General features: G+C 52.9%; 1 protein-coding gene across 1 annotated transcript in view; it reads left to right on the forward strand.

The window, feature by feature from the left end:
* The window catches only part of LOC133348761 (uncharacterized), a 64,482-nt gene extending 40,948 nt beyond the window's left edge, over positions 1–23,534 (forward strand). The window contains exon 2 of the mRNA XM_061561735.1: positions 23,369–23,534. Within this exon, the coding sequence (XP_061417719.1) occupies positions 23,369–23,529 (161 nt within the window). The 3' untranslated portion in view covers positions 23,530–23,534. The remainder of the gene's footprint in view (positions 1–23,368) is intronic.
* Positions 23,535–23,937: the final 403 nt, after the last annotated feature.

A 23,937-nucleotide genomic window follows, 5' to 3' on the forward strand; every position in this document is an offset into this window, starting at 1 on the left:
GTGAGGGGGTGAGGGGGAGAGGGGTGAGGGGGTGAGGGAGCGAGAGGGCGAGGGGGAGAGGGGTGAGGTGGTGAGGGATGAGGGGGCGAGAGGGCGAGGGGGTGAGGGGTGAGGGGGAAAGGGGGTGAGGGGGCGAGGTGGTGAGGGGTGAGGGGGCGAGAGGGCGAGAGGGCGAGGGGGTGAGGGGTGAGGGGGAAAGGGGGTGAGGGGGCGAGGGTGCGAGCGATCAGGGGCACCACGACCATCACCACACAAAACCTCCATCATCATTTCCACAACATCTCTCACCACTGCGACCACTTGTAAATCTGGATTGAAAACGAATTTCTTTAGAACTGCCTTTTGTGTTTTAGTTTGTTGTCTTTCGACCCAACACCTCCGATTAGCACGGTTGGCTACGCACGGTGCGAAAGAAGTCCAACACACACACATATAAGTTCAACATACATACCACAACAGCTACCACCACCCACAATCACCAGCACCACATCCCTCATCGTCGCTACCCACCACAATCCACATCCAACATTACCACCTACAACCAACGCAACCACCACTCGCATCATTCTGAAAACCACCACCACCATCACCACAACAGCTACCATCATAACCCCCACCGCCACCACAATCGCACCACCACCACCAACACAACCCCCATCCCACCACCATCACAACCCCTACCACCATCACCATCCCACCACCATCACCATCCCACCACCACCCCAACCCCCCCCACCAGTGTGTGTGTGCGGTGTGTGAGTGTCTCACACACGAGCCCCGCGCCGGCCAGCGAGCCCAGCGCGATCCCCGCGATGGCGCCTCCGCTGAGGCCCCCAGGGCCCGCGTGCTCCCCGGGGCCCACCAGGGTGACGCACCCCCACGACTCGCCCGGGCGGCACTCGGCCGAGCAGCCCGGCACCTCCCCGAGCCCGCACAACGCCAGGCACGGGGCGCCCGCCGCCGCCGCGACGGCTGCGGGTCGCGGGCCCCCCCCCGCGGCCGCGGTCCCGGTTGGCGTCCGGGCGGAGATCGCGGTGGGGGTCGGCGCCGGCCCCCCCGGCGCGGTGGTCGCGTTGTTCGCGGGGCACACCCCGGGACACGTGCTCGGGGCGCCGGGCTCGGGGCACCGCAGGCTGCAGTTGACCGAGACGTTCCCCGCGGGGTCGCACCACGCCGCGAAGGGCGGCCGCTGCGTCAGAAGGGGCCACGCGGTCGTGGGCCGTGCCTGGGCGGTGGCCGGGGTCACTGGCCCGGAGATCGTCGGGGTCGGGGTGAAAGGGTCGGGCGGTGGGGGCGGTGGCGTGGTGGCCGGGGCGGTCGTTGTCGCCGCAGCGCTGGTTGACGCCGTGGTGGAGGTGGTGGTGGTGGTGGTGGCGGCGGCGGTCGTCGTCGGCGGCGGCGGTGGAGCCGCGGTGGGGTTCGTCGTCGGTGTAGCGGCGGGCACGGTGGAGGTGGTGGTGGAGGTGGGGGTGGTGGGTGGCGATGTCGAGGTGGTCAGCTCGGGCGTCGTGCTGGCCAGAGAGGTCACGACGGCCACCGCCGCCGCCGCCGCCGCCGCGGCTGTGGGGCCCCCAGGGGTCGCGGGCTCCTGCGGGGAGGGCCGCTCGCCGGGGCTCGCGTCCTGCACAGGGGCGCCTGCCTCCAGCCGGCGCATGCTCGTTCATGTTTTACACATTAGGGGCACTTCATGACTTCCTACAATCAGTGTCATTGTTCCTATTTACTTATTCGTCCAGGAAAGCGACACTGAGCCGCAGGACTCCTTGTTTCAGGAGGGTTCTGTCGCTCCATTTTATTTTATTTTAAAATGTTTTCAGCCAATTACTCATGGTCCGCACCCCCGATTAGCACGGTCGTCTACGTACGGTGCGAAAGAAGTTCAACATAGATTTCGACACGAGCTGTGTTTGTTATTCACGTGGGGAGGAGAAAATCCACGCCTTGCGAGAGGGGGCAACGCTCTATTCCCGTACAGATGGAATACACAGACGGCGAATAGTCCAATAGCCCTGCCACTGCCCATGCTTTCCCCCCGCGGTAGATTCGGACGACTTCTGAGGCCAGCGTAGCACGGTTTAGTTCCAGTGGAAAACCACGCGTACCGTGATGGCCCGCGCCAGGGGGTGGTGGTGGGGCAGGGGGTGGAGGTGGTGCCAGGGGGTGGTGGTGGGGCAAGGGGTTGAGGTGGTGCCAGGCGGTGGTGGTGGGGCAGGGGGTTGAGGTGGTGCCAGGGTTTGGTGGTGGTGCCAGGGGGTTGAGGTGGTGCCAGGGGGTGGTGGTGGGGCAGGGGGTGGAGGTGGTGCCAGGGGGTGGTGGTGGGGCAGGGGGTGGAGGTGGTGCCAGGGGGTGGTGGTGGGGCAGGGGGTGGCGGTGGTGCCAGGGGGTGGAGGTGGTGCAGGGGGTGGTGGTGGTGGTGCAGGGGGTGGTGGTGGTGGTGCAGGGGGTGGTGGTGGTGGTGCAGGGGGTGGTGGTGGTGGTGCAGGGGGTGGAGGTGGTGCAGGGGGTGGTGGCGGTGGTGCCGGGGGTGACGATGGGGCAGGTGGTGGTGGTGGTTGTGACTAAGGCAATATCAGTGAAAGGCGCGTTGCGAGCGCCGTCTAATTTAATTAAACAGCCGCGCCGTGATAAGGCGCGGCAGTCTTGGCGGCATCGAGCTCGAGCCGGAGCGCGCGCGAGAGATAAGAGAGCGATAAGGGCCGAGGGGGGGGGGGAGATGAAGGGGGTGACGCGCGCCGAGTCACCGCCGTCGCCTTCATTTCCGCCGCCCTCCAAAGGCGCAAACAGAGGAGACTCGGGGAGGGCAGCAGACACGGAGTGGGGAGGGGGGTGGGCGAGATGTTAACTACCTCGCCTGGTCTACAGGAGGTCGTGGGTTCGGTCCCGACCCTGACGCCTGCTGCTGTTGTATATTCGGAGTTTGCGCGTCTCTCTCTCTCCCCGTGAATCGACGTCACGCGTATTTGGCTGCTAAAAGTGTCCACGCGACGACGAGCCGCTTCGTCGAGCTATCATTTGTGACGGGCAGGTCGCTTCTGAAAAAGAGCTACATGGCTCGGTGGGCCCTTACCTGGTACAACAAAACAACACAAATTGTGTTGACTTCAAATAGTTTAAGATGAGCGAGAGAGTGAAGGGGATGCGCGGACGGAATTCCCCAAGACGGACCAAGAGGAGGGAAGGGCTCAAGATGAGCAGCAGCAGCAGGAGCAGCAGCAGCAACAGCAGCAGCAGGAGGAGCAGCAGCAACAGCAGCAGGAGCAGGAGGAGCAGCAGGATGAGCAGCAGCAGGAGGAGCAGCAGGAGGAGCAGCAGCAACAGCAGCAGGAGCAGGAGGAGCAGCAGCAACAGCAGCAGCAGGAGGAGCAGCAGGAGGAGCAGCAGGAGGAGCAGCAGGAGGAGCAGCAGCAACAGCAGCAGGAGGAGCAGCAACAGCAGCAGCAGCAGGAGGAGCAGCAGCAACAGCAGCAGGAGGATCAGCAGGAGGAGCAGCAGGAGGAGGAACAGCAGCAACAGCAGCAGGAGGAGCAGCAGCAGGAAGAGCAGCAGGAGGAGCAGCAGCAACATCAGCAGCAGGAGGAGCAGCAGCAGGAGGAACAGCAGCAACAGCAGCAGCAGGAGCAGGAGGAGGAATAAAGGAGAAGTGCCCGGCAGAAAGGGGAGGAGGGGGAGAAGGAATGACCGGGCAAAGATGTCTGGGGATGGTGATGATGATGGTAGTGATGGTGAGAGGATGGTGGTGAGAGGGTGGTGATGGTGGTGATGGTGATGATGGTGGTGATGGTGAGAGGATGGTGGTGAGAGGGTGGTGATGGTGGTATGGTGATGATGGTGGTGATGGTGAGAGGATGGTGGTGAGAGGGTGGTGATGGTGGTGATGGTGATGGTGGTGGTGATGGTGAGAGGATGGTGGTGAGAGGGTGGTGATGGTGGTGATGGTGAGAGGATGGTGGTGAGAGGGTGGTGATGGTGGTGATGGTGATGATGGTGGTGATGGTGAGAGGATGGTGGTGAGAGGGTGGTGATGGTGGTGATGGTGATGATGGTGGTGATGGTGAGAGGATGGTGGTGAGAGGGTGGTGATGGTGGTGATGGTGAGAAGATGGTGGTGAGAGGGTGGTGATGATGATGATGGTGGTGGTGGTGATGGTGGTGGTTATGATGATGAGAAGGCAGGGATGAAAAGGAAAGAGCGAGCATAAGTGAGCTGCATTGAGCAGCAGCAACAACAGCGCGTGTTTTCACAGGGGGTAGCGGGGAGAGGGGTGGGGGGGAGAAGATGCAGACAAATGCAAAGACAAACGTTCCCCGTATAGCCTTAACAGACTGTTGGGGCAAGTGCTGTGAGCGAACACCTGTGAAGGCCGGCATGGCGCACGAGGGGGTGTTTGCACATCGCAGCACGTACTTATCTGAGGCTGAGTCAACCTACGGGAAGCCCAGGACCGATTCAGATAATCGTCATTGAGTCTTTGCCGTGAGCGGGAATCGAACTCGGGTGGCCGGGTTCGCAGCGCGCTAACCGCTGCACCACCGCTCCCCACGAGTTCGTGGGGGTGGGGGGTGGATTCCGAGAGGGGGTGGCCACTTCACGTACGTCACGTGATTCACGGCAGGCTTGAGCTGATGCGAATGAAAGCACAGCAAGTAGGTTAATGAGTTCTGACCCATCGCCACGAATGTTGACCATCGCACCCATAGTCCTTCTCACGCCCGAAATGCCCGTTACATTTTTTAAATATTTTTTTTTATCTACGTGACTTTATCGAAAGAACCAAGAATATGCCGTTACATCTGTTCGTGTACTTTATCAATTAGTGCTCGAATGGCAATGTCCTTAAACTGCAGAGGATTTCCCGAAGTGAACGGAACTCAATGCCGTTGTGTCGTGGTCCGCTGAGTGTGTGGGAAGAATCCATCTGTGTGGAGCTTCTGTCGTTACCTCGCTTCGGGTGCTCTGGTTACCTCTCGCGGTGGGGGGCGAGGGGGGTTGAATTGGCCAAACATGCCAGTGTAGCAGGACCCTCTTGACAGAGGGTGCTCAGACTCACGGAGGCCTTTTGGAGTAAATTACCAATCATAAACGGTTTAATTAACCTGAAGGCAAGGGTGCATAGCTTCAGCGAACTGGGCGTCTGTGAAATAGAGCTTTATAGCTCTTCGGATTCCTCCAGTATGAATAGATATTCTGATTCTGGATTGTATGCAAACACTCCGTCGAATCTCGAGGTCACGTTTGGCATGTCCGCGGATTTCTGCCGCGGACTTTGGTAAACGTGACGGACCCTAAAAGCTCTTGGTACGGAACACAACCAAAATACGATTGCCTTGAGGGAAGCCTTGACGGGCTTCCGAAGCCGATCGCGGCTTTGGTGGGGGCTCACCGCCAAGCGACGAGACGGCGCTTCTGAGGATCTCTACGCGGAGGGGTTCTGGTTTGCACGGTGAGTTTGGCCCCACGCTATGCATACGAACGACAACGCGAGAGGTCACGCGATTTGTGAACCTGGGGGCAGCTGTTGAAGGCGATGAGATCAAGAGGTGGACGGGAGCATTGTGGAGCGCATTTGGAAGAGCAAATTGGTGCGCAGTGCCGCCTGCCGCGGCACGCGCTTCAGAAGCGTGGACATTGACCGAGGATGTGGAACACGACGTTGGCACGGAGAGGCGCGTGCTTGAAGTGTCCACTGAGAGAGGAACGCGTGGCCCGGAATTAAATTACACGGACAGATGGGCACATGGGTTGCACCAGGGACCGGTTTCGTGGAAGACGTTTTTTTCACGGACCGGGGGGGGGGGGGGGGTCATCATTGGGTCTTTCTCCCTTTTACAAAGAAGCTCTCCAGCGACGTTTGTTTTTTTACTCATGTTGGCTACTTGTGGTTAGCAGCTTGTGGGCTCACCAACACGGTGACTGAGACAAGTGCGCAGTGCGGGGAAGAGGCGCGGACGGAAGTGGTCAATAATAAAACAATGGGGGCGGGTTCCACGCGCGGACTCACCGCTCATCTCCTGCTGCTGTGCGGCCCCGTTCCTAACAGGCCACGGACCACTATCGGTCCGCGGCCCGGGGGTTGTGGACCCCTGCTGTATACTGTTATCTACATTGTCAGTGACAGCTAAGGGGGCTTGGGCACGACGAGAAGGGGCAATGGGAAGGTGGTCGAGACTAAGGACGGAGTGGCAGCCCACCGCGGAGATTTGAGCGATGAAATCGGCTCGCGGGCAGGCCGTCATCCAGCAGTGGATTGACCACGGCCAGTGGCGTAGTAACGACCTCATCAGCTCAGGAGGTGCGGCAGTCGGTGAGGTGGGACCCCAATAATCGATTTGTCTCGCAGGTCGCACCCTCGAGGCTGCTCGAGACCGCGGCTCCGCTTTGCCTGATCACGTGCTCGCTGTCCTCACGGTCGTGAACACTTCACGCGGCAGGGGCGCGCTCCGTCTTCACGACGTGCAGCCACGACAGCTCCGTAGTTACCCACTTTGCAATATTACGTTACTGCTCTAATTTGATGAGAATAAAACATGGAACGTAAATGAAAGCATTAAACAAATACATTTATACCGCGTTTTAAAAAAGCGTTGTTCTTTGACACTGTTGTTGAAAACAAATCTCATGGGGGTTGTCAACGGGGCCCCAACTCGCAGCTTTGGCCACCAGGGGGCGAGGGGGGCGGGGAAGGCACCCCCTGCCCCCCACGCTCGTTATGCTGCTGATCGTGGCTGCTGCTGATGATGGAGCTGATGGAGCTTACCCGAGGAGAGGAGGGACATCATCAGCGCGGCGTGCAGGATCATGACTGCGCGCAGGAGCGGGAGTGGGGGGCTGCGTCCTGGGACCTCGAGACCTGCGGAGGTGGGAGGGGGGGGGCGAGAGGCGCCGCGGGCGACGCGAACATCTTTGCAGAGATTCGCGGTTCGACATCGGCAGGTCGCGCTGGCAAATACCTCGCGGTGTGCTTTTCGACCGTGAACTCCCACGGGTCGGGGGTCGTTGTGCGCCGTGATCACGGTCACATTTTTTAAAAATTCCAAATAACACAAATCTGCGCCGCAGGTTACTCGATTGGGATCGCACACAGAGCAACATCGCCTACCCCCCCCCCCCCACCGGCCTCTAATAGCAGAGCAATGCCCCCTGCAGGCCACGTGCTAAATCCTAACGAAGCTTTTTTTATTTTACCAGGTAAGACCCACTGAGTTCCTATAGCTCTTTTTCAGAAGCGACCTGGTTACTACAAATCATTGCTCAACGAGGTTTGATGTGGAAATGTCTCGCAGCCAAATCCTCAAGACGCACATTCAATTTAAATGTGGAGGGGGGAAAATCCACGCGACCACGGGGAGAACACGCAAATTACAAATATACAACAGGCGTCAGGGTCGGGATCGAACCCACGGCCTCCTGCATACCAGGCGAGGTAGTTGACATCTCCTAGCCACCGTGATGATGATGAGAGAGAGAAACAGCACAAACTCCAAATATACAGCAGCAGGCGTCAGGTCGAGATCGAACCCACGGCCTCCTGCACACCAGGCGAGGTAGTTGACATCTCCTAGCCACCGTGATGATGATGAGAGAGAGAAACAGCACAAACTCCAAATATACAGCAGCAGGCGTCAGGTCGAGATCGAACCCACGGCCTCCTGCACACCAGGCGAGGTAGTTGACATCTCCTAGCCACCGTGATGATGATGAGAGAGAGAAACAGCACAAACTCCAAATATACAGCAGCAGGCGTCAGGTCGAGATCGAACCCACGGCCTCCTGCACACCAGGCGAGGTAGTTGACATCTCCTAGCCACCGTGATGATGATGAGAGAGAGAAACAGCACAAACTCCAAATATACAGCAGCAGGCGTCAGGTCGAGATCGAACCCACGGCCTCCTGCACACCAGGCGAGGTAGTTGACATCTCCTAGCCACCGTGATGATGATGAGAGAGAGAAACAGCACAAACTCCAAATATACAGCAGCAGGCGTCAGGTCGAGATCGAACCCACGGCCTCCTGCACACCAGGCGAGGTAGTTGACATCTCCTAGCCACCGTGATGATGATGAGAGAGAGAAACAGCACAAACTCCAAATATACAGCAGCAGGCGTCAGGTCGAGATCGAACCCACGGCCTCCTGCACACCAGGCGAGGTAGTTGACATCTCCTAGCCACCGTGATGATGATGAGAGAGAGAAACAGCACAAACTCCAAATATACAGCAGCAGGCGTCAGGTCGAGATCGAACCCACGGCCTCCTGCACACCAGGCGAGGTAGTTGACATCTCCTAGCCACCGTGATGATGATGAGAGAGAGAAACAGCACAAACTCCAAATATACAGCAGCAGGCGTCAGGTCGAGATCGAACCCACGGCCTCCTGCACACCAGGCGAGGTAGTTGACATCTCCTAGCCACCGTGATGATGATGAGAGAGAGAAACAGCACAAACTCCAAATATACAGCAGCAGGCGTCAGGTCGAGATCGAACCCACGGCCTCCTGCACACCAGGCGAGGTAGTTGACATCTCCTAGCCACCGTGATGATGATGAGAGAGAGAAACAGCACAAACTCCAAATATACAGCAGCAGGCGTCAGGTCGAGATCGAACCCACGGCCTCCTGCACACCAGGCGAGGTAGTTGACATCTCCTAGCCACCGTGATGATGATGAGAGAGAGAAACAGCACAAACTCCAAATATACAGCAGCAGGCGTCAGGTCGAGATCGAACCCACGGCCTCCTGCACACCAGGCGAGGTAGTTGACATCTCCTAGCCACCGTGATGATGATGAGAGAGAGAAACAGCACAAACTCCAAATATACAGCAGCAGGCGTCAGGTCGAGATCGAACCCACGGCCTCCTGCACACCAGGCGAGGTAGTTGACATCTCCTAGCCACCGTGATGATGATGAGAGAGAGAAACAGCACAAACTCCAAATATACAGCAGCAGGCGTCAGGTCGAGATCGAACCCACGGCCTCCTGCACACCAGGCGAGGTAGTTGACATCTCCTAGCCACCGTGATGATGATGAGAGAGAGAAACAGCACAAACTCCAAATATACAGCAGCAGGCGTCAGGTCGAGATCGAACCCACGGCCTCCTGCACACCAGGCGAGGTAGTTGACATCTCCTAGCCACCGTGATGATGATGAGAGAGAGAAACAGCACAAACTCCAAATATACAGCAGCAGGCGTCAGGTCGAGATCGAACCCACGGCCTCCTGCACACCAGGCGAGGTAGTTGACATCTGGCTACCGTGGTGCCCACACCTTGTGCCGCTTCCGGCACCCACGCCGTGCCCTCTTCCTGTGCAGACTCAGACTTTCCTTCCTTCGTCTGCCCACGACTCTGCCCAGACGTCTCGCCAGCGTGGAAGAGTAGGCCTAACGCGCCCTTCTTGAGCAGGACTCGGCAACCAAAATAACAAGAAGTGACACGTTTTGGGGAAATCGGTAATAACAAAAAACAAGAAACCTCTTTCAAGAGCTGCAATGCACTGTGGTGGTGAATACGAGACTGTGGTGGTGAATACGAGACTGTGGTGGTGAATACGAGACTGTGGTGGTGAATACGAGACTGTGGTGGTGAATACGAGACTGTGGTGGTGAATACGAGACTGTGGTGGTGAATACGAGACTGCGGTGGTCATCAATACATTACTGCCACGAAGCAGTTCCTTGAAGAGCTCCCCAGAGCTCCCTCCAGTGGAGGCCCTTCCGCCAGCAGTGGCGTGAGCGAGTAAATTAATTGCAGGGCTGCGCCTTTACCTACGAATCTTTCTGGCAACAAGATAAATAACGTAACGATGATGATGATGACGACTTTCTGTCCCCTGCATGCCCAGCTCTCTCCGCCCGTGTCTGTGCAGCGCTTTGCGATGTCAGGAGGCGCGGTTTGCATCCACGATGCCTCCTGCACACACTGCACCCCCACCGGCCTCTCGCGCCTCCTGGAGATTCTCTCTGCCGCTGTGCGTCCGCCTCGATACTTACCGAGGAACACCAGTCGGTCGAGATCTCCCGCTCTTTATTCTAGAGATTTTAATTATAACAGCACCGTTGTCAATCCCCTGCTGGATAAAGGCTTCTCCCACGCCGCGTGGGTCACGGGGTTTGTGTTTGACCATACTTGACTGCGCTCGTTACTACGTGTTGACAATGGGTTGCGGAGGTGGGGTGGGGGGCTAGTTCAGATATCACTTGCCACTGATGTTAGCCGTGGCAGGGAATTGAACTCTGGTTGCCGGGTTCACTGGTACACGGGAGCTGGTTTACCACCCTGGTTAGAGTCACCGAGTGTCAAATCTTTGCTACCATGGCCTTCCTTTGAGATGATTGGCGAATTTACCTTACCAGGTCTAACTGCAGTGGACCCATTAAGTCATCTTGATGGCTTCGCCCGGTTAAATGCATAAATGAAGGGCGCGTATCGAAAACTAAACACTTTTTATTTCACCCGGTAAGACCCACTGAGCTATGTAGCTCTTTTTCAGAAGCGACCTGGCCACAAATGACAGCCCAACGAAGTGGCTCATCATGTGGCCATTTATAGCAGCCAAACACTCTAAACACGTGATGTTGATTCTAAATGTGGAGGGGCAAAAACCGGAAGTCGGGGTCGGGATCAAACACACGACCTCCTGTATATCAGGCGGGGCAGTTAACATCTCCCAGCCACCGTATCGATACCACTAAGAAATTGCCGATTCACCAATCGCGCACACGGCTCTGTGAGTCGGGCTACCGTGCATTGATTAGATACATGTTCCAGCCTAAGGCATCGGACACTTTACTGGTCCGGATTAATTGACACGGCTCATGAGCGTGAATTACTTGATAGTCCCACGTATTTCCATTCACTATATGTGGTATCGGCCGTATCATAAATGTTTTTTTATTGGGACCCGCCAAAGTGATGGTGACACCGGCACACGAGACAAGCAGCTCTGGCCTCGTTCACGACTCAGAATATTTATTGAGACTACAGGAGGAATCCGATGAGCTACAAAGCTTTCTTGTTTCACAGATGTCCAGTCGGGGCGGGTAAGAATGTTACAACAAACAATACAAAATCACGGCAGGAGTGCAACGCACAGGCAAGAAAAACGAATAAACCAAAACATGCAAACCAAACTAAACCACCCCCATCCCACGCAGGCAAAGCCCACTGAGATATGAACTTGTTTTTCATGAGCGACCTGGCCACGGATGATAGCTCAACAAAAGTCGCTTATCATGAGGACATTTATAGCAGCGACATCATCTACAGCAGTGGTTCTTAACCTTGACTGCACCTTGCACAGCTTTGCTTCCCAAGCGTCACACGGTGTCTCGTGCGAATACATACACAGGTTTGATGACACAAAGTAGTTGCACTTCCGTACCCGTGCTAAATTCGTGTGTTCGGTGATTTATCGTCGAAAAACGATCTGGCCATGGCTGGCACCCCCAGCAAGGGCATCTCGCAACCCCGGGGGGTCCAGCGTAGACCCCAGGTGAAGAGCCACTGGCTCCACACCTGCATCTCACCGCATGTTCCTGAGCCTCGTCGCGGGGAGATTCCCACCCACAGCGAGGGCACGGCCGCGTCTCTCGTCACTCGCAACGAAGAGGCAATCGGTCGTGCCAGGGTGGTCAACGCCAACTCCGCCGAAACCAGCCGAGTTCCATTCCCGGTCCTCAACGGCGAATGAACGTCAGCGAAAAGTGAAAACCAATCCTGCACCCCCTCCCCACCCACACCGACCCCCCCCCCCCGACCTTAATCAACCCGCACTAACCAGCGTGGTGAAGTATGGTCAAACACCCCCCTCACGCAATCGATAGTGTAGAATGACAATGGGCTGTACATAACAATAATAAGAATCATATTGCCATTGCGCTGTATATCTATAGTAATGAGTTCTAGAGTTTACCGTGTGTGAATATCGTGGTAGCAGGAGGCGCAGGAGGAGTCGGGATTGGATGTCGCCGCCGCTGCTGCCGCTGCGGCCGTCCGAGGAGTTGCAGCGGTTCGCGTTCCCCTCTCCTCCTCCTCGTCCTCACCTGTGCGCGCGCGCGCCACCACCCCCTCGCATTTATCACTCACGCGCCCCCCCACCCACCCACCCACCTCCTCCTCCCCCCACTGACCCCCCCCCCCCACCAACTTCCCGTGAGGCTCGTGCCGAAAATAGCCCCTGGGCTCACTCACGCGTGATCGTGGACGCGATAGCATCATCAACGATTCAAGCAGCACAATGCGCGGACTAATTGTCGCTGAACACACGGACCCACACAACGGAGCACAAAGATCGCCCGTGTCGCCCTAATGGACTAATGGGCTAAGTGCTGTGAGCGAGCAGCGATGAAGGCCGCCACGGCACATGAGGTGGGTGGTGTGGCCAGCACCACGCCCGGCCGCCTTTGTCTCACTTGTGGCGATGTTTGCTACACACCGCACCAGGTACTCATTTGAGGCTGAGTTGGACCTAGGGGAGGCCCAGGACCGGTTCAGATCATCGTTGCTGGTGTTGGCCATGAGCGCTCCCCACACGCACAACTCCGCGGAAATAGCGCGCGACTTTCAATCAGCAACCTGCGAATGGAAGTCGTGGTCGGGCCGGAAAACACTTGGCCCATCAGTTTTCCGCGGGGTGGTTAAAATTCGCACCACTCTTGTGATGACTCAAGTGCGGGTTGCTCAGAAGGGAAGTCGGAGAGGGGGGGGGGGAGAGATATTGTTTAATACCCCTCGTGCAGTGCGCTAAGCAATGCGCCACCGCTCCCCCGCGATCGGAAGACCGGTGTTCGTTCGCAGGTGAAGAACAGCGGCCCCTTGGGTTGCTGATGTCTCGGCCTGTGGTGTAACTGTGGCTCGGCTCGGTGCTAGGACCCTGGTGGTGGTGGTGGTGATGGTCCGCGCCGTCGTGTCCCGAGACGAGATCCACATTCGCGCCTCTCGCAGGGCCGTGGTAGATAACGGCCCACGGAAGCGGTTATACTCAAGTAATCAGCGTATCCAATTTACTTTCGCATATATAATGTAAAACATATTTACTTCATACATGTTTATTTGTAGGAATCATACTATGTTAACAAAAACACTTTTTACGTCTTGGAGGGACAGAATGATGTATGGATAGTCACGTCTGAAGAATGTGAACTCTACTCGCATATACTAAAGCAAGGTGTAATTTAAGTGAAATATAAGTAAAAAGAGTATGCTGTGTTAATACTTTGAAATGTATGGCATGCAGGAAGTGAAAACAATGTTTAACCATACACCGGAGTGTTTGTATGCATGCATGCTTGATGGGTATAGTCAAACAGCACACTCTCATTCTAGATTTGAAGTTTTCGTGACTGCAAGGATCCATACTCTTTGGTTCTTTCGGTAAAGTCACGTAGATGACAAATAAAAATAATAAAATGGAAATAACTATTTTTCTTTTTCATCTACGTGACATTACCGAAAGAACCAAAGAGTACAGCACACTCTCAGTTATACAGATGTAGGTGTGCATAACTCAATGTGAATTCATCTAATCGACTGTTGTGCAGCAATTACACATTTACGCTCCTGATTTCAGCGGGGTGTATTTATGTGGCTGGTTATGTTTTAAATATTTTCCTTAACAGGGCTGATTAAAGTGCTCCTCTATGGCACATTCACGACCATCATGATCAAGATCCACACTTTCCCCCTGTTTACAATACGGCCAATGTACCGGACCGTGTGGTGAGTGAATCCAGGAATGGTTCTGTGTGTCGGAATGTACTTATTGAAGCTTATTGGCTTTGTACACCATTTTTACGATGAATGTTCGCAAAACATGCCACACTCAAGCATCGCGTGTGCTTCATGCACGTATTAAAATTAAGCCTCTTCACGCCAAAACTAATTAGTAGTGTTTACCCTTGTGCAGGCAATCCAAGAAAGCTGTAACGGATGCCATCGTGTCTCGGAGAGCAATCAGGAATATGAACACTTTGTAGGTTTACAGCGCATAAACACGTCACATACGATGGTATCAGAAGGTGTACAACATGGTCCAAGGATCGGAGGACTGAGTTGGCATCTCGGAAGCCCTGGGTTTGTATTTGGGCTGCAGTGACCTGTGATTAAATCAGGTTCTCAAGTGTAATGAGGTGATTGTCTTGGCCAGGTCACCAATGATTCACACACACACAAGTGAAAAAACACATGAATGTGGTTATTTTCACTTGTGTCACATATTCCATCTTTGAGACGACATAAATTTCATCTTGCTTGTAAAACATAACATGGGTTTCGTGCCACAATTCGCAGGGTGTAAAAAAGGTGTGCCTGTGATGCTGAGAATGGGTTCTATGGAAGTGACTTCAGAAGTAGTTATGTGAGATCATCTTCCAGGACCATTCCTTGACATTGAGTGCTGCACTCCTCACTCCACTAATGTGGATGTTGTTAAATTACATTATACTAAAGTTATATAGTGTGTAACAATTTTTTTTGTACCTGGCTAGTAAGTGTTATTTCATAATTGCTTTTGCCTAAAAAGTACAGAACATGTCTATTATACCCCACAAACTTTGCTTTGTGACCAGGACAGTGATATTTTGAAATGAACCCATTTTCAATGAGAAAACAGGCGAATTTGTGTCTTTTCGTTCATATACAGTAAAAAAAAACACATGTATCAAAATTAACATGTATTTATTCTAAAGTATTTCAAAAATGACTACAAAAGATTTATACACCAAGGCGCACTACCACAGGCGGGACTGGCCACAGCGGGCCAAGTTCTCTGTGGGGAGGAACAACGTCAAGTGGGAGCCACTGGTGGACCCCAGAAGGCGCTGATGCCACCACTGCACATCAAATTGGGCCTCGTGAAACAATTTGTCAGAGCTGTAGATAAGAAGTCGGCAGCCTTCAAGTCCCTTTAAGATGTATTCCCTAAGCTGTCGGACCACAGATAAAGAAGATCCTGGAGTGCAATGAATTCCCCAAGAAGCTCACTAGAAAGGAGAAAGCGGCGTGGAACAGCTTTGTCGCAGTGCTTCGTGGCTTCTTGGGCAATCACAAGGTCGACAACTACGTGGAGCTGATTGAGACTATGGTAAAAAAAACTATGGCACAATGGGCTGTAGGATGTCCCTGAAAGTCCATATCCTTGATGCTCATCTTGATAAATTCAAGGAGAACATGGGAGCGTACTCGGAGGAGCAAGGTGAGCACTTGCACCAGGATATACTAGACTTTGAACGCCGCTACCAAGGACAGTATAACGAGAACATGATGGGAGACTACATTTGTGGGCTGATTCGTGAAAGTGATTTACAGCACTACTCACTTCTAAATGTTTTGTAGTCTTTTTTGTATTACTTTTGTATAAAAACATGTTAATTTTGATTCAGAAATTTTTTTTCTGACTTTATGTGACTAACTGACACAAATTCGCCCGTTATCTCATTGAAAATATGCAAATTTCAAAATATCACTGTCCTGGTTACAAAAGCAAAGTTTGTGGGGAATAATCGCCATTTTCTATACTTTTTAGGCATAAGCAATTACGAAATAACACTTACTACCCAGGAACAAAAATTGTGTTACATCGTGTTATCACAGAGCTACCTCTGAGATCCCTACAATCAAACTGGTCTCACGCCCGCTCTGCTGGACGAGAGTAATGTTCGTCGCATGAGAGTCAACTCGATATTTGTGTAATGTGAGGATATATCCGGCTCAATGACGTATCACAACTCGTCATGATGATTGGCTCTGCCGGTCCTGGTCTATAGCCAATGGGGGGAAGCCTAGGGGCGTGGCCCTGACGTAATGGAAAGGTGACAGCTGTAAGTAGAGGATTGGTTCTGCTGGCTTTGGCCACAGCCAATGGGGAGATGAGTCAGGGGCGTGGTCCCCGGGGCTTACGAGGGAGCCTGGAATATTCCATGGAGGCTAACCAGGATTGGTGGAAACGTACTACGTGACCCGGGTATTAAATATGGGTGGAGACGAACGACACGTGGTCAGAACGGGAACGAACAGAGGAAGGGGGCCACGCGGGAGCGGTGCTCCGGATTGCCACGTGGCGGTGCGTCTCTCTCTATCTATCCCTCTCACGCTGCCTGTCAGCAGCGTGAAGGAAAGCTGTAATACAAGTTGAATAAAAGACGGATTCCAGAAGTCGCCTCAACGACCTTTATTACATTTGTATCGGGAAAGATGAAGTACACATTCTTGCGGAGGGAGCTGGTAGGAACGTTGGTTTGCTCGGTCAATGGCCAGGGTCAACGACGGCGTGGTGTATTCCGCAAATATGCCCGACTGTGAGGGCGGGCACAAGCCGGTGTGAGTAGGTTAAACGTTGAGTTTTATAAGGGCACCACGGGGTGACCAGCCCCACCCCACCCAGCCCCTCCCCACACTCCCCTCCCCAGCCAGCTCCTCCCTCCCCACCCAGCCCCTCCCCACACTCCCCTCCCCAGCCAGCTCCTCCCTCCCCACCCAGCCCCTCCCTACACGACGGACACAATAATCCCCTGTGGGCTGGTGTAACCAGGAGATTCCAACCAGTACCACAATAAGTAGAGAACTAAATTTAAAGTGATGCGTGGTTCGTGCAGTAATTGTTGACGGGGCTGAGACTATAAAACAACTAAACTAAAAAACGAAACACTTTTTTTCTTAGCAGGTAAGGCCCACTGAGCTATGTAGCTCTTTTTCTGAAGCAACCTGGCCACAAATGATAGCTCAATGAAGCGGCTCATCACGTGGAAATTTATAGCAGCCAAATTTTCTAAACGCGTGATGTTGATTCAAAATATGGAGGGAAAAACGGAGGACCCAGAGAAAAATCCACTCGACCACAAGGAGACACGCAAACTCTAAATATACAGTAGGCGTTAGAGTCGGGATAGTACCCACGACCTCCTGCATACCGGGCGAGGTAGTTAACATCTCACCACCGTGGCGCCCCTGGTTGGAACACTGCCACTTGTTAACTTCAGTCTACCGTGCTGCTGAAGACTTTTCATTACAAAATCCGTCATTCCAAAGCTGAGGGCAAGTGTTTGTTTCCCCTGTGGATTACCGCTAAGAGTATAGATGAATATTTTGATTCTGATCGAGACAGTCGTTTAGGTAGCCACAGAGACATAAAATCACCACGAGGCCAAATAGAAGGGGTTTCCCTAAGTTTCCACAACGTTTGGCACATCACAATACAAGTGTAGTGAGCGACTTCCAGACACAACGTGCAGAGAGATTCTTATTTATTTCTAACACTTGCAGGCACGACGATCACTAAGCATCACATATATTTACATATGGCTACGGATAGCTGACCCATCCACACGGCCCCATTGTCGGCGTCTACCTACATAGCTGGCTGACTAATATAGCGACAACGACGATGGGAGCTGTACAGAGGATCGGCCATGCGGCCGAATAATAAAGAAGAGATGACGGTGAAGACAGCGACGGCAGCCAGGACCCGGACCCCACGACAGCCTCGAACCTCTCGTCCCGCCCCCCCTTATATACTCCTCGGCGTGGCCAGGCTCCGCTTCCGGCCACGCCCCCTTCTAGAACCTTCGAGCAGGTTCCTGGAGCTTCCCGACTGACCCTGCCTTTAACCTATAGCCCCGTTACCGCCTCCCTAGTAGTTGGTTATTATATAACGCACCCAAACCCACGATTAACCCTCCTGGCCAACAGATGGAACCCTGTCATTACACAAGTAATGATGGTAAAAAATAGGTATAAAATTATTAATCAATATACAATATAAAGTTTCTTTTGAAGCAACATATAAAAAAATGAAAATTATGAAAACTTTAAAAAAGTTTAACTTTGCTAAGATCTCGATTTAAAGCTTTCATGACTGCAGGGATTCATCTTCTTGGTTCTTTCGGTAAAGTCACGTAGAAGGGAAATAATAAAATAATAAAAATAAAACATAATAAAATAATTCTCACGACGTTTCGGCCACAACGCAAGCAGCCGTCCTCAGGTGAAGAATGAAACACCACCAAGCTTGGAGCGTATATTTAAGCTGGGTTGGAGGGGGGGAGGTGGGAAGAAGAGCGCCTAGACAAAATAATTTGCATATCAAGAGGAATTTAGCATATGGAAAATGTGTAGGAGGTGGGCGGGGGGGTTTCAAATTAATATTATGCCCGTGCATTATGCAGGATTAGCAGCATCAAAGGGAGGGGGAAGGGGGTAGCATTAACAAAGGAAAGGAATGTTAATAGTATGTAGCTGCAGTTACTAAACAACCACGTAGAAAACTAAAGTATAAACTAACATAAACAACTAAAGTATAAACTACATAGCATCATCAGTATACTTACTATACTCTACAATAAGCTGAGTTACTAACAGTAAGTAATACATTACAATTCTACGTCGTAAAAATTATATAATATGCTTCCATCTAAACTGTATTCTCTTACATCACACGAGTCTACACCGTACTATATACTGCCATAGACAAACCCAACATTAAATTATATACTGTATTGCTATAAACCTTATACATTTTAATATAACACTATGTATTATTCTACCCACCCTAATGTGTATCACACTGCTATATGTTTACTATACAATTACGATACTATATATTACTTTGTACATTGTATTAAGCATATAAATGTTATACTATTTGTTATTATACACTGTACCATTGACCGTCGTGTCAATGGGTGAGTCGTGGGGGGAAACTTGCAGCGGAGCAATAGTACGGTGTAGACTCGTGTGATGTAAGAGAACAAAGTTTAGATGGAAGCATATTATATAATTTTACGACGTAGAATTGTAATGTATTACTTACTGTTAGTAACTCAGCTTATTGTAGAGTATAGTAAGTATACTGATGATGCTATGTAGTTTATACTTTAGTTGTTTATGTAGTTTATACTTTAGTTTTTTACGTGGTTGTTTAGTAACTGCAGCTACATACTATTAACATTCCTTTCCTTTGTTAATGCTACCCCCCTTCCCCCTCCCTTTGATGCTGCTAATCCTGCATAATGAACGGGCATAATATTATTTTGAAACCCCCCCGCCCACCTCCTACGCATTTTCCATATGCTAAATTCCTCTTGATATGCAAATTATTTTGTCTAGGCGCTCTTCTTCCCACCTCCCCCCCTCCAACCCAGCTTAAATATACGCTCCAAGCTTGGTGGTGTTTCATTCTTCACCTGAGGACGGCTGCTTGCATTGTGGCCGAAACGTCGTGAGAATTATTTTATTATGTTTTATTTTTATTATTTTATTACTTCCCTTCTACGTGACTTTACCGAAAGAACCAAGAAGATTTGCTAAGATCATGAAAGTCACTTTTAAATGCAGGAGCAGACTTGTTGCCTGAAAAAAGTGACAAGATTACAACTTGTATGGTACAACGCCGCGTATCTCAACATTGGCAATCCGCCCTCATCAGCGAATCACCAACACCCAGGTAGTTAACATCTCGCCACGGTGGAGGACCCGGAGAAAACCCCACGCGACTACGGGTAAATAGAGACACGCAAACCCCAAATATACAACAGCAGGCGTCAGGGTCGAGATCGAACCCACGACCTCCTGTATACCAGGCGAGGCAGTTAACATCTCCTAGCCACCGTGATGATGCTGAGAGAGATACACACACAAACTCCAAATATACAGCAGGCGTCAGTGTCGGGATCGAACCCACGACCAGGCGAGGTAGTTAACATCTCCTAGCCACCGTGATGATGCTGAGAGAGATACACACACAAACTACAAATATACAGCAGCAGGCGTCAGGATCTGGATCGAACCCACGACCTCCTGTATACCAGGCGATATCCACATATTCGATATATTCACTAATGCACCTAAACCACGTTCCAAGCGAGTGGAATATACGACGTTACTGCCTGGTGCACAGCGAACGGTAGAAAGGGGCGATGAAGCCGATGCCATTGCAGTCGTCATTCAGCCCGATCACCAGGGGCTCTGTGAGGCTGAATGCAGCAGCCACTGTGGAAGATGACATAAGCTTGCTCCTGCAGGGGTGCCAAGCGATACGTGCACACTGTACCAGGCGAGGTCGTTAACATCTCGGAACCTGAGTTCGAGCCCAGAGTCCCAGCTGCGCGTAGTTAGGCTCGGTATTAGAGTTCGAAATACGCAACGTGGCCACGGTGGCGAGGTGTCAACTACCTGGTCTGGTATGCAGGGGATCGTGGGTTCGATCTCGACCTTGACGTCTGCTGCTCTATATTTGGAGTTTGCGTGTCTCTCTCTCCCAGTGGCCGCGTGGCTTTTTCTCCGGGTCCTCCGGTTTTTCCGTCCACATTTAGAATCAACAACATCACGCTTTTAGAGTACGTGGCTGCTATAAATGTCCACACGATAAGCCACTTTTGTGGCCAGGTCACTTCCGAAAAAGAGTTTCTATGCATCGTCCTTGTGATAGCGCGGTGTTGTCACAGAGGCGCCGTGTTTCACAGACGCAGTCTGCGACGTTACTCTGTGTTTCCGCAATTTGATCATTTGCGGGCGATGTTAGAGATTGGAACAATTTGAACCGCGAAACTCTGCAACAAGCGGCAAACGCGCTAATGCTCGTCCGTGTGTGTGTACACGCGTGTACGTGTGTGTGTCTAGCCGTGTGTGTAGCCGTGTGTCCGAGTGTGTGTGGAGCCGCGTGGGGAGCGGTAGCGTAGCGCTTAGCGTGCTGCGCTACCAACCAGATTCGATTCCCACGCACGAGTGCGCTGAGCCAATGCGAGGGAGAAGCCGGGGTCACGTGAGGTCCGGTGTTGTGTCGTCACGCTAAACGTGTCGCGTCGGGTCACAGCGGGCGAGGCGTGGACACGTGCGCGACACTGACGCTCGTGTACAGGGGAGCGGTGGTGCAACGGTTAGCGCTACGCTGCGCTGCGAAACCCGGCGACTCGAGTTAGATTCCCACTCACGGCCAACACCAGTGACGAATATCGGAACCCGTCCTGGGCCTCCTCTAGGTCGACTCAGCCTAAAATGGTGCCATGTGTAAACTTCGTTACTAAGGAGACAAAGGCCGGCTGTCATAGGTGATCACTAATAGCACTTGCCCCAACAGTCTGTTAAGGCGATACGGGAAATGTTCGTCTTTGTGTAGCCTTGAGTACCTGTATGTGTGTAGATGTGTGTGTGTGTAGACGTGTATGTGTGGAGACGTGTGTGTGTGTGTGTAGACGTGTATGTGTGGAGACGTGTGTGTGTGTGTGTAGACGTGTATGTGTGGAGACGTGTGTGTAGTCCGGCAAAACAACCACCTACCTCCTCGTTGGTGCCGGACGGCAACGCTGTGGTGAACATTGCCATTGGGAGAGGGCCAATTTAGATTGGCCATTACCCTCACAGCGTTTGTAACCACCACATCGGCCATTTGGGGGCACTGGACGGGTGCGAAGGGCTGGTAACCCCTCCACGTTCAATTGTTTCCCACTAAACCACGTGAAAAATATGGACCAAAGCTTGTGCCTGAGGCCCCGGAGGGATAGGCGCCAATGACGCCTCCTGGCCAAACCCCATTTGGCAGAGCCAGGAGATTGAATCTTTACCCTCGGGGTTCCTCCAGAAACAACAAAAAACCACTGCGGGTGGCCACGTGGAATGTTCGAACGCTCACTGCTGAGGAGAGGCTGCCACTCCTCTATCGGGAGCTGGACCGGTACCACCCGGATCTCTATGGTATTCAGGAGGTCCGGTGGACCGGCTCTGGCTCCTGCCACTATGAGGGGTTGGCATCGTCCCGCACTCCTGATGTCGAGAGGAAATGGGCGAGGTTTAGGACTGTGGCTCATGCAGCTGCAATTGCTGCGTTGGGTACACGGTTCAGACCTCCCCAGAGACCCTGGCTGACAGAGGAGGTGTTCAGGCTGGCTGAGAAAAAGTAACAGGCCCACTCTCATCGTCTGCAGCATCCCACGTCAGAGAATGAGGAGGCTTCCCGCAGCCTTCGCTCGGAGGTTCGGAGAGCCGTGAGGCGCTGCAAGGATGGGCGGTGGTCGCGGGTTGCTGAGGAGTTGGAATCTGCCTCAGTGGCCCCAATCACAAATCGCTCTTGAATCCGATCAAAAAAGTTACTTGCAGTACCACACCTATTACCATCATTAGGGGAAATAACGACGATACAACCTCTGCCTTATTGACCTGGTCAAGGCCTATGATACCATCAGTAGGCCTGGGCTCTGGGTTGTTCTTCGTGCTTTCGGAGTCCCTGACCCTCTGCTCACGATCATTAAGGACCTTCATGATGGTGAGCGGGCCCGGGTAAAATGACGTGCACGGGAGTCGGAGCCATTCCCTGTACACCTTGGGGTGCGACAGGGATGTCCTCTGGCTCCCACATTGTTTAGCATCTATTTCTACCACGTGCTTCGTGAAGCTTTCGATTGCTGTACCGGAAGAATTTCCATTTGGTACAGATACAATGGGAGGCTGATCGATGCCCGGGTGCAGTCAAGGGATGGCTCCCTATTGGTCAACCATGTATGCCGATGATATGGTAATTGCTGCTCAATCAAAAAAGGAGTTGGAGGCGCTGCTGCTGAACCTGGAGCTTGCTACTAAGAGGTGGGGCCTTACCATCAGCCCCACCAAAACTAAAAACTAAGCACCTGCCTGGGTATTTTGTACCATCGGACACTCCACCCCCACAACTCCCAATTGGTGTGGTGATGGAGCAGTTGTGGAGAGAATGGATAGCTTCCCATACCTGGGCAGTGTGCTCATGAGCAGCTCCGGTTTGATAGCAGAGGTCTCACTCCGAATCAGTCGAGTGGCATTATCCTTTCATCGGTTGCGTAACGCTGTGTTGAAGCTACCTGGTCTGTCGCTCCACACGAAGCTTCGGGTTTTCTCGGCCACAGTCATGCCCTCCCTTCTCTACGCTTGCGAAACGTGGACCCCCCTAATGGAACATTTTCGCTGGTTAGAAACATTTAGGCAGGCCTGCCTACAATTCATCCTGGGTTTAACCAGGCTGGATTGTGTGAGGACCTCACAAATCCTTGAAAATCTGGACAAAGTCCCATCAGTGAGCTCCTCCAGCATGTAGCCCGCATGCCCAGCCACCGCATGCCTAAACAACTTTTGTTTGGCCGGATAGAGGGGGCTAAACGAGCGTAGTACGGGCTATAGAAGAGATGGCGTGATGTGGTACAGGAGGGCGTGGAGCTGCATGGACTTGCCGATGACTGGTACCAGCAGTGTCAAGATAGGCCTCAGTGGAGGAGGCTCGTGAAGGACGCTACTGGGCAGTTGGAGGCAGTCGCCCTCCAACAACAACGGAGGGCGGAGGAATGACGCTCACAACAACGAGCGGAGTGCCGGGTGGCTAAAGCACAGCAAGTTGGTACAGTAGGAGGCACAGGTGGTGCATCAGCCAGTCATCTCGGTCATCTCGGTCAGTCGACCCGTGGCACCTGCTGGGTCTGCCCCGTGACCTCCTGCCAACGGGCGTTCGACACTTCACGTGGCCTCAAGGTGCACTTGGCCTGGCACAAGCGTCGTGGTGACGTCACCGCCACTTAGTGGCGAATGGCGGTTGTTGGTTGTTGTTGGTGTGTGTAGATGTGTGTGTATGTAGATGTGTGTGTGTGTAGATGCGTGTGTGTGTAGATGTGTGTATGTGTAGTCTGGAGCAGTGGCGCGCTGCACTACGAACATGGCGACCCAAGTTCGATTCCCGCTCCTGACCAACACCGGTGACGGCCATGGGCATTCCCTAGGTCGACTCAGCCTGTGTAAACATCACCAGTGGGGGGACAAAGGCGGCCGGGCGCGACGTTGCCCACCCAATCGCCCCTCGTGTGCCGTACCGGCCATTATCGGTGTTATTCGCTAACGGCACTTTCCCCGACAGTCTATGCAAGGCTACCTGGGGGATCTTTGTCTCTGGCTTTGTGATGGCGCGCGCTGCAGTGCGATCTGCTCGCATGG

Source organism: Lethenteron reissneri, chromosome 28, assembly GCF_015708825.2.
Source record: "Lethenteron reissneri isolate LAM-NWPU_2019-01 chromosome 28, ASM1570882v1, whole genome shotgun sequence".
Classification (NCBI taxonomy): Eukaryota; Metazoa; Chordata; class Hyperoartia; order Petromyzontiformes; family Petromyzontidae; genus Lethenteron; species Lethenteron reissneri.